The sequence below is a fragment of the Limulus polyphemus genome, unplaced genomic scaffold (assembly GCF_000517525.1).
Source record: "Limulus polyphemus unplaced genomic scaffold, Limulus_polyphemus-2.1.2 Scaffold367, whole genome shotgun sequence".
Taxonomy (NCBI): Eukaryota; Metazoa; Arthropoda; class Merostomata; order Xiphosura; family Limulidae; genus Limulus; species Limulus polyphemus.
Window position 1 is genome coordinate 401,185 of NW_013665977.1, and position 12,152 is coordinate 413,336.

General features: G+C 31.9%; 1 protein-coding gene across 3 annotated transcripts in view; it reads right to left on the bottom strand.

The window, feature by feature from the left end:
* The window catches only part of LOC106457737 (cyclic nucleotide-gated channel rod photoreceptor subunit alpha-like), a 63,865-nt gene that overhangs the window by 44,905 nt on the left and 6,808 nt on the right, over positions 1-12,152 (bottom strand). The window contains exons 2-6 of one of the 3 annotated variants that reach the window (XM_022383752.1): positions 8,996-9,036; positions 6,331-6,475; positions 4,291-4,356; positions 2,577-2,654; positions 2,143-2,247 (exon numbers count right to left, since the gene is read on the bottom strand). In XM_022383752.1, coding sequence (XP_022239460.1) covers positions 2,143-2,247; positions 2,577-2,654; positions 4,291-4,356; positions 6,331-6,475; positions 8,996-9,036 — 435 coding nt within the window. Of the gene's footprint in view, positions 1-2,142; positions 2,248-2,576; positions 2,655-4,290; positions 4,357-6,330; positions 6,479-8,995; positions 9,037-12,152 lie in introns of all 3 variants that reach the window. The other 2 variants (XM_022383751.1, XM_022383753.1) reach the window with 2 other exon arrangements.

Here is a 12,152-nt window from a genome sequence, read left to right on the forward strand (position 1 = left end):
CATTGTCGCCGTATAGACAGTCTTTGATTTGTTGTACTACACTGTGTAGATATAACTTAACCTGTTGTAATACATAATGTAAATAGTCCTTGACTTGTTGTACTACATTGTGTAGACAGTCTTTGATTTGTTGTACTACACCGTGTAGATATAACTTAACCTGTTGTAATACATAATGTAAACAGTTCTTGACTTGTACTACATTGTGTAGACAGTCTTTGACTTGTAATACATTGTGTTGCACTTCACTACTTAGACAGTTCTTGACTTCTTGTATTACATCGTGTAGCTTAACCCTTTGTACTACACTATGTAGACAATCTTGGGCTTGTTGTAATACACAGTGTTGACAGTCTTTGATTTGTCGTAATACACAATGTAGGCATAACTTTGTTGTTGTTTTTATCATGTAAAGTGAAGTTTATAAAATATTTCAGGATCTTTGACAAGAAATATACTTTATTTATAATGTTTATCGCTTTTGTTTTAAGTTACTTGTGTAATTTCATATCTGAATATAAAATCAGTAGGCTTAGTAGTTTTATTAAACTCCCTTTGAAAATAAGTTAGCTTTGATTGATGAATATGTATCTATAGAAACAGAGTAATGAATAGAAGAACGTGATTCGTAAGATGAGAACAACATGGTCGATCTGCTCACTCCATCTTACGTGTAGCAACATTTAATTGAACAGCTAGCGAGGACAGAGAACTCCATGTCCACCCCCGTTTGTCTGGTGGACTTGTTTTTATTCACTTCTCTCTCTCTTTAATAATGTTTGTTTTGTTTTTGTAATTAAGCACAAAGCTACGCAATGGTCTATCTGTGCTCTGCCCACCACGGGTATCGAAACCCGGATTCTAGCGTTGTGAGTTCGCAGACATACCGCTGTGCCACTGGTGGGGGCCTTTAACAATGAACCCGGTTTAAAAAACACGAAACTATACAAGGTAGTCAATATGCTACAAAATTGAATCTTAGTGTTAATATTTGCAAAAAAAGAAGAAGAAAAAAATACATTATTATAGGCTTGTCTAACCACCAGGGTTGAAGAATATCCAATTTTTTAGAACATCCGAATATTTTTACACTCTAATCTAATAATCTGTTACGTATGTACACTTTTAGAAATGTTGAAAAATCAGGGTGTTATTTAGTTACTGCCAAGATACTATATAAATGTTAGTGTGTAAAATATCTATGTCCAGAGTATATTTTTATTCCTCAAATCTAAACAACTTCATTTGGCTTTTCCCAGTAATCACTTTTTCTGGAGACAACCTGACTGGTTTAACAATGTTTTACGTATATTGAGCATTTTATTTTTAAAGAGAACAAATTATAACCTTTTCTGGGTCTTTTAAGTTGTCAAAAAACTTTCATATTGTTTAAGATTTTTGGTTTATTTTACTTTTTATGTTTGCCCTTTCTCTCCATTCTTCATTTACTTTTTTATCTTCTTTCCTTTTTTATTTAATAGTCCTTTGTAATTCATAATTTCTTTTCACCGTTTTTTTATCAATTTTTATTTAATCATTCACTCTCTCCTGCCTCTCCATCTCCTTGTTTTTCTTCGTCATCATGTTTTTCTCCCACCTTTAATTCTTATGTTTCGTCTCTTCGTCTTCTTATAACTTGTATCTTCTTCATCACTTTATTCTATTGTCCTTTTACCGATCTTTATTTCTTTTTTATCTTCTTGTTTCTTTATTCTATTACATCCCTCACTTTTCATTAGTTTTTAATCTATATCTTTCGTCTCTCCACATTTCTACAATCTTCTAATCATCCATTTTTTATATACGATGATCTTGTCTTTGTGTCTCCATTATTTTATTAATCTCCTTTATTTTATTCCTCACTGGGTCGGACATAGTCTAATCCAAGGCTGTGAATTCGAAGGTCTAAGGTTCCAGCAGCTCTAAAAATTAGGATTGGCTATGCTTGAACCTTGGGAAACATTGTCGTTTAACCTGTGTGACGCATAAGGTGCTGTTCTGGCTGAAAAATGTCAACTACCAGATATTATCTCTTATTAAATTGTTTTTATTTCAGCATATTCTCACTCCTTTTAAAAACTTTATTTCTTATTTTTTAAATCCAACAATTTATTAATTAAGAGTACATTTCACAGTACTTACCGGAATACCGTCTACAAGATATGCTGTCCTTAGCTGAATTCCAATATCACAGATGTAAATGAGATCACAAACTGTGTCAATTAAAAAGATGTACCGAGCTGCAGACTGAAAGGATGAACACAGGTCATAATATAATCAAATTTCCAAGAACAGATCTGAATAACTGAAGACAAACAAAAAGCTTTAGTTCTTTATCGAAGAAACAGAAACTACAAACATGTAAAAATCAAATTATTATTTTAGTTTATAAACATTGTAAAGTGTTTATACTAACCTGTAGTTAAATATTTCAAAGGGCTTCCCAGAAAGATATATAAACTGAATATGTTTCAATCTTTATGTACAGAGGTTTGGATGATTTCCTGTTTCATATCAGTTTCCTTATTAAAATAAAAGTCTTTATCTTTGTTTACTTATTTGTAAAATGTCTTTACCTCATGGCTAAGTTCTGGGAAGGCCAGTCTCAAAATCACAATCCAGAAATTGTACATAACTGTGATGCAGACAAGACCCTAGAATATTAAAAACAAGTTATTTCACAGTTTCCATTCAAAAGTAAGCTATGTAATATTATCTCGTGTAGACTTTAAGTTGATTAGCTTTTAACAGATGACATGAAGTTGAGAATAAACATTCCAAAATTTTATTTTGTAGGTATTATAAAACCCGATATGTTTTCTAAGTAGTTAAAAATGTGTGTGGTTTTACCCATAAATACAATAATAATTTATAGCGTTATTCAAAAAATATTTACACTTCTGATAGTCGTGATCCTTATGTCTTGTTAAGTATATAATATTTCAGCACTATTAATAACGGCAATCTGCAGGTCGTGGGATCGAAACCCATCATAAAAAATGCTCACCCTTTCCTTCGTGGGAGCGTTATAATGTGATGTCAATCTAATTATTCAATGGTAAAGTGTAGTCCAATTGTTGGCGGTGTTGACTAGCTGCTTTTCATCTAGTTTATCTTTTTAATATTATGTATGGCTAGCGCAGATAGCCTACGAGTAGCTTTGCATGATAATCAACAAACATACCAACAATCACTTCTAATCCAATTAAGGACTAGTTAAACACGAAGTCACCAGATTTTATTTCCGTCACTTCTCATAAATCTTTCTGATGTACGTTTTGTTATAAGATATTCATTCGCTCATTGATTTCGCCAGTTTTCACTCTCTCTATCATTTCATTTACTACTTTTCTATTGCAGTTTTCATTTCACGTTTTAATTTAGTCAACGAGGTCTGATTAGTTTTCATCTACTTATATATTCCACGACGCAATATTTACATCCAGCTCATCGTTTCCATGGATCTTTTGTCTCTTACAGTTGGTTGCTCAAGGAATTCATGAACTCAGTAATTTCCGTTTTCCATTCACTATTAATTGCTGTTTTTTCTTCTCCGTCGTTACGCAAGTCTCTGTTTATAATATATTTCTTCTCAATCGTGTCTAATAATCTAAATCTCATTATTTTGCTTACAATGTTCCATCATTGGCCATAACTACGTGTCCACGCACTTTATTCTTGCACAGCAATAACATCATTGGTTCAATGCTATGAAGCAGATTTAACATTCATCTATGTCGTGCAACAGAAGACATCCTTCTTTTTATTATTTTTAAATCTGATGTCTTTCTAAACTGTTTATAAGGCTAACTATAACTTAAATACAAAATCAATAATAAACTACTAGTGTTTATATATTCTTTCTTACTTGTAAGTTTTTATTGTTATATATTAGTATCATCGGGATCGTTTTAGATTCTTAGATTAGTATATGAATTTAGGAACAACCCAAATCCGCTAAGCAGTCGAGACTTGTGTGATATTACTGAGATTACGACCAAAAATATGGCTGATAGCGAAGGTGCCAAACTGATGAAACAATGCATTCTAACCTTTATACGTAAGAACAGATTGAATTAGCTGTGCGGATTTCTAGTCCTGATATATGTAGGCAGCTTGCTTTCATTAAAAGTAATTATTAATTCACAATTTACTACATGTTTCTACACAATGTCCACTGTATCTCCAACTGAAGAAGCTCATTACGAAAACATAGAAAATTATATTTAAGGTTTAAATAATGAAACTGTAGTAAGTTGGACTGTAAAAATAATAATAAGGATAACTTACGGTCCAATAGAAGATGGCATTACCATCAGGATGAAAAACAAAATATGGTGGTTGGGTTTCCTCCTCCTATTAAATACCAAAACAAAATATCAGATTATTAAGCTTTTCATTTATTCAATTTTCTAACTGTACTACAACACAGATTGTGGCAGTTTTTCCACTAAACTTAGTTCTTAATGTTATAAATCTTCAATCTTACCGCTGAGCCACTGGGGAGCGGAAACTAATTGAAGTTGTTGTCATTATTATAATTACATATTCGTTTTAATTAGAAATCTTATTTTGTTTCTAAAAAAATCGAAAAATACATTTATTTACCTTTACTTCTTCTAATGCATTGGTCAGTATCTCGAAAGTTATTTCGAACCATTTCACTAAATCGTGTTGACTGGTTTAAGTTACAAGACATTTTCTAAAACAACAACAAAAACAAGAATGAAAATAAAGCGTTATTCGTTAGTGTTTGAGAAAGGCTCAATCCTGATTTATTTCGCATAAACTGTATAAGCCTAATCCGCCAAAAATAGTTACTATGTCAACAAAATTAACATCGAATATTCAGCAGGCGGCACGATGCGTCGATTATCTAATTTGTAGCAGTGAAGAGCTGATTAGACACACTTCCGTTTTGTAACAAGGTTTGAATTGAAACAACGGTTCCAAATTACAATTTAACAGATTTTACTTACTTTCGCGTATTTCAAAATGTTAACAACCTATGACAAACTGGAATTATGTATGCATATCTCAAAAATATCATTTTAAAATGGAAATAGCTAAAAACTACACTAGAGACTAAAAAAATTAAACTGCTTAGATGCGTTTATTCACATATTGTGATGTTTAATATTTCTTGCAATACAGTAAGTCTCAGTGCTCTTTATTTATGTCAGAACAAACGTGTATTACCAGTTACTACTGTCCTACATATTACAAGCAATTTCTGCGCCCATCTTGACCATTAGTACGTCTTTTTGTGTTAATATATTTTCATCTGTTGAGCAAATCTCATTGGAAATTCATAATGGACTAATAACTTGAAATAAATTGCACTAATTTTAAGGCGTGTAGTTCAACAAATTATCAACATATATTTTTACAGTAATTAATGTCCAAAATTTTAGAAATGTTTATGTGACCCTAATCTATTGATCGGTTGAACAAATTTGAGGCAAATTTAATAATGAGTCAGACTTAGCAGCTTTCTCTAGAGAAAACCAAATAATGACTTCAACTCTTATCTATGTGTTCTCAGTGTATTAGTATCGGTTCATATTTGGAATATGTTTATAAGCTTATTAGACGTACCTTTCTCGTTTTTGGTATTTTGATACGCGCTGTTTTACATACATTAGTAGAGTGAGCTGGTGCTACAAAGATATCTCTATGGTTTTAAAATGGTTTAATAAGTTACTGTTTTACACATTGGAATAATGGTTGCACCTACACACACTCAGAAATGTAGGGAATACTGATACAAACTGTCAAACTCCATTGTCAGCTATTTTGTGTGGTTTTCAAATATGCTCTAGTTTGAATAAAAAAATACAGTTTCCCTATAATGTCTGATGAAAACGAATTTCATATATAAAGCTCCATTGTCAGCTATTTTGTGTGGTTTTCAAATATGCCATAGTTTGAATAAAAAATACAGTTTCCCTATAATGTCTGATGCAAAACGAATTTCATAGATAAAGCTCCATTGTCAGTTATTTTTGTGTGTTTTTCAAGCATGCCCTAGTTTGAATAAAGAATAACAGTTTCCCTATAATGTCTGATGCAAAACGAATTTCATAGATAAAGCTCCATTGTCAGTTATTTTTGTGTGTTTTTCAAGCATGCCCTAGTTTGAATAAAGAATACCATTGCGCTATGATGTCTGATGCAAAGCGAAGTTCATAGATAAATACCAAACTACCAAAGAATAAGACGGTACTGTTGATTCTACGTAACATTTTTGTATGAATCGTTATGTGGTTACAAGTAGCGTTATTGGAACACACGCAGATTAAAAGTTTTTTTAATATATAAAGAACTTACTCTGGTAGCGACGGACATCTGCGACGCAAACCGCATCCGGGACTTGGAAGGACTTGATCTTGGAGATATGTTTGGAGAGCCCTCGGACAGTACTCCTGATGGGCCTTGGACAGAGGTCGGACGATGGTCATTGGAGATTGACCCGCTACTTGAGCAAGGTGTGCATGCATATACATATGTCTCTAACTTTTAGGTGGTTTACAAACACATTCACAATGAAAAAGATTGACAATAGACATAGGATATAAAGAAAATTCATGCAATGGCATAAAACTGTGATGTAAAAGACACTTCCAACAAAAGCTGGTTTGTGTATTTGAAAATGGTAAAGACTTCTAATAGAAGTGGTTGGTGAGCAATAAAACACTGTTTAAAACACTTGAAAGGATAAATTATAAAATTAATGAAGGATATTTCAACGGAAGCTGCTTCAAGTTTGTGAAAGAAATACGTACACTAGGCTAAAAAATGAGGTGAAAGTTATAAAAGACGTGAAAAACACTTTTCAAGAGGAGCTTATTGATGGTTGAGAAAGGCATAAAACACTTTTCAAGAGGAGCATATTGATGGTTGAGGAAGGCATAAAACACTTTTCAAGAGGAGCTTATTGATGGTTGAGAAATCGAAAAACACTTTACTAATAACTCATTCATATATTTTAAAGAATAAATATGTTTTTAAATAAAAAAAGTTTGAAACAGATAAGCATAATGAGAAGCTATTTATTTTATTGAATGAAACTGGATAATAATAACTTCCGACCACAGTGAATATGATGCAATATTATAAAATTAAAATTATCATTATTTTTTCCGATATAAAGCCATCAGGACTAGTGAAATTTCTCAAATAAATTATACTAAAGTTCTACAGATATTATGGTTATAGCTTTAATCCTTAACGTTATCCAACGCTAGAATTTTAAAAGTAAGATAAAAACAGTTAACAATGTGACATCAGGAAGGTATCAAACATACTGTTGGTGTAAACATGCTTTGTAGTCACTATGAGGAAAACCTATACACTGGATGGGTGAAGTGAAGAAAAAGTGTCACTGGCCACTATTCAGTTCTTCACATTATATAGCTGCACTATGATATAGGTCCAGCTTATCTCTCTTTGGTTAACTTGTGTTCAGGGTTACTGATTAGGAGTGGAATTCTCCGTAACTAGTAAAACCCAATAACACACGTTGATCAAAGTGTAGATTGAACTGGACCTCCCTTGAACTTAGACTTCGAAATTAAACAATTAAAAATATTTATTATATCAGGAAGGTAATTCATTCTCTTATGTAAATTATTATTTGTATTCGTAATTTAAAAAAAATTACCAACTCAAGTAGAACACTGTAAAACACAAATGCACAAGACAACCAACAACAAGTATTTAGGTGTTGTCTGTGTTTGTCTCGACGAGGACTCAGTATGTTAATATCAAATCCAAACAGATTTGCTATAGGTGTATTACACAAATCGGTCAGCGCAAATAACAGAGGAGTAAAAGAACCACTGTATTTAAAAACATGGAATAAGAAACAAACCAATAACTTAGAGAAGATATTAGATAACATATTGTGATATTATCTGCTCATCACTTCTAAAAATTAATGCAGTTCATTGAAACAGCATACAGTATGACAGTTGCAAGACATAAAATATCAAAAACGTGAAATATCTTCACCACGTTAAATGTACAATGCGTCTTAATGCATACGCTTTCTCGTGAGATTTTTGTAAAGTGGAACATAACATTTTATGTGGAAGTGGACATTGATCCAGTGGTCTTGAAGAGAAAAACATTATTGTCTCGTGTGTATAATGCTATGTTTTATCTGAATATAATAGATTTTCAGAGATTCTAAAGAGATCACGCTCGTCTTTTTCTACTTCACTGAGAGCTACTTCCGGACATAAAAGCCCCTGTTTTGTCAATAAGTGTTTTTGTGTTTATTGAATAAAGATTGTTTTACTATGCTTTACATTGTGTCCTTTCACTTCCTCTGCTTAAAATGCAGTAGACGCTGGAAATTCACTTTTTTTCTGGGATACATTTTCTGTCGGACCCTCTTTTATTCAGCAGAATTTCCCGAATTACTCTTAACGGAACTCAGTGCACCTGAGAATACCATACTGAGCATAAAATTCAATTGGCTTAGTATTGAATTTTAAAAATTTTTTTTTATCTTTTCTGCTTAATTCAAGTACGTTAGCTACATTGTTCAATTATATTTTTTATATTTTTATATTATATTTTTTAAGTGGAAAGCTACACAACGGACTATTTATTCTGTGCCTACTACAGGGATTATACCCTCAATCTTAACGCTAAAGAAGAAAGTATATTTCTGAAGAAAAGTATAAAATATTTTAAAATCACAAAACTTTATTAGTGTCACTTTTTTTTCAAAAAAGAACAAAATGCTTTTTTTGGAATTGTAATTTGAAAGTTGGTAACGAAATTCCCCAATCATGCAAACGTAACACAGTTAATGCTGTTCTACATGTGATTGCACAGAATATGAAGGAAAACAGAGTAGTTTTATAACATCTAACTACAAAAAATGACGTTATTTGATCTCTAAATTCAATAACAATCATTATTTACGAAAAAGCAAAGTCTGGAAATCGACATAAAACATGAGTTGCGAGGCCTAAATACTTACGTTTTGAAGCTTGTTTCCAAAATTGGGGGTAAACGACGTGGCTACAGAACAGAAAAAAAAACGCATAAGATTTAGTTAAATAGAAATTCATTTATGTATGTATTTAATTATAGTCAGAAGTTTTTTTCTTTTACATTCGAGTTTTCATGTTAGATTTATTTCTATTAGCAACAAATCTGTCGGAGGAGTTTGAGGGAAAAACAATTTCCAAAATCACAAACGCACAATGTGAATTAATCCAGAATTCGCGGCTGTTCTACGAGCCTGTTGTTGTTATTTGAGCTATGTTATAGTTTAAAGATTATATTTTTTTAGAGAACAGTCTACTTTCTCAAGAAAAGGTACAATACTCCGCGTAGAAGGAATAACTATTACATTTAAAACAGGTATTATTCTTAGTAAGAACGTAATTTAGTAACGTTTTGGCTTTGATTAACTGCAACTCATTAGTTTTACATGTAGTTACTTTAAAACATTATACGTGTTCATAGTATACAAAATTTAACAAAAAAGCCAACGAACACATAAGATATAATAAACTTATATTCAGAGCATTTGGCAACAAGATATAATGTATTCCCTTGGAAGGGAAGTCAAGGACGTTCTTATGTATCTTTGGTTCATAAAACAGGCTTTATTTCTATTTGATTTATAATAACGTATTTACAAACATGAATTAACAAGAAAGAATCCTCAATAGCCGCAGCACGTGAAATTATTTTAGGCAGTATTAGAGTAAATTAATCTGTGAGACCTTTTTCCCCCCTTTTATTAGATATATATTTTATGCGCCTGCAATACCAAGCGTGGGGCGCGCGTATACCCGATTCGATTTTATTACTCATCAGGATCTCTACCAGCCTACTCTCAAATCGAAATTCTTTTAGGCAGGATAAGAATAAATTAATCTATGAGACCTTGGGTGTGTTCAAATAAATCGATCGAAAGGGTTTGATCTCCTGAGTCCAAAACTATCTGAAACCGATCAAGCGATGACGGAGCTATGAGCTAAAAGTTTGTACTTGAAAAACTCGGCCATTCTATGAGCCATTATGCCTCAGCTAAAAATGTCAGCTTTGTGTCGAGAAAACATCTTTAAAGGGGGAGGGATAGAATTCTATGTTTTCTTTCCAGATAACTTGCATAAACACACAATTAACATGTATAATAGGGTAGATGGACTGAAAGCAGCTCATTGGTATCCACATTTTTATTGTATTTTTAAAAAATAAGGAGTAAACTGACTATCTTAAGTTTTCGAAAATTTAAACCAAACAGATATTCATGTTCGTCTATAAAATACGGGTATTATTAATTGGTAAATTTCCCTGTATTTATTTACATTTTTTAAAGTGTTTTGAAGTTTTAAAAGAGACATAAAATAACAGATAAAATCATAACAAAATATCAAGAATATTAGTAAATCCAAGAATTTCATGGGAAGTTCTTACATTGAAGGTTTTATTACATCATATTTATATGCATAAATAATAAACGCAAAAGCTAAGTTCTGAAACGGGTCGTGGCATTTTTCTTTGTAACTTCTGAGCATTGTAAACGTATTGGGAGTTCCAACAATAGATTTCAAGATTATTGTAAAATATTGAAAAGAGATTTTGATACAAGTCCGGACTTAACACGTTAAAGATCATCTTGTTTTCAAGATCTTTGTAGATAATACCGACTATCGTAATTTTAGTTATTTAATAAATAGTCAGCTGTTCTAACGTTCCAAAGTTTTGAATGGTAAACTTATCCATCGTTATATTAAACACAACGCAGCTCAAAATAACGTAAGACAGGTTACTCCATTACTTGGTTCTAAAACAATACAAAGACATTGAAATCTTAAAAAGAAAGCTGCTAAAGTTAAGTAATCCAAATTTAAAGTCTTTTTACTCTTGTCCAAAACGCATAAATATTCCCAATTTAAAAAAATTCCAAGTCAGTAGAAAACATAATTTAAATTTTTAGGATGGCTGGTAAGTTTCGATGATTGTTGTTGGCTTGAAGTCTTGAGTTAAACAACGTTTCGTTCACCTTGTTAAGTCCTTCACAGTGATTTCCAACAGCATCAAGCATTGGCAAAGAAAATCTCTAGAAAATTTTCTAGTCCACAATGTATACACTACTGAAATTAAATATCCTTTAGAAGGGTGTGCAAAAAATTTCAAATTAAAAGTACAAAAGAGAGAAATATGCCATTAATGATTAATAACATTTTACCCGCTGAAAAAATTGAAAATAATGCTTAGCAAATTTTGTATAATACCATTGAGGTGTATTATTTTAATTTGTTTTCTAACATATTATGGTCGTTCTCTTAAAATAATTTACTAAACAGCCTGCTTTGTCTTTCCATTTTAAGAGGGCGTTAACTGTTCGGACATTCAAGACTTTTAGTAAAGACAAAGCAATATGGTTGTGAACTTGCTTCGTATCATAGTGCACGTGAGGATAATTATTGCTGACATCTGAGCACTTCCTTCATGGTTGAGTAAAGTCATGATTAAACGTAATTAGCAATAAAAGCATAATTAGTTTAAGGTCATCCAAATGCTGGTGAAAGTCATAACGCGAGTTAAACAAGAACAACTGATAATCCATAGTTGTCATGGGTGTATCCCAAAATGGTACATTAGGCATTTCTAGTGTTTTTACAATAAGGTTAGTTGAAATAGTAAAAACGTATTTCTAAAACTGAAGCCTCAGAGTAAGAACTTTAGTTTCCCAAAATTCTAAACCAATAGTCATTCTTTCTACAGCATAAATTTGCAGAATAATTTAAACTAAACTTAATAGTTGAGTATCTCTATAAAAATAATATCCCAATGAAAGATATATAAAGGAAGATGCAAAGTGTTGAACCTATACTTTTTTTATTATGAATTAATGCCATTTTGCAGGTTAGTCCGAATTAATCGAGGAGTTAACGCTATTTAAGCATTAGAGATGTTTACTTGATGTTTGTAGGAATCACACGTTCAAAGTTACGTAGGCTCAGTATAGTTTACTTGATGTTTGTAGGAATCACACGTTCAAAGTTACGTAGGCTCAGTATAGTTTACTTGATGTTTGTAGGAATCACACGTTCAAAGTTACGTAGGCTCAGTATAGTTTACTTGATGTTTGTAGGAATCACACGTTCAAAGTTACG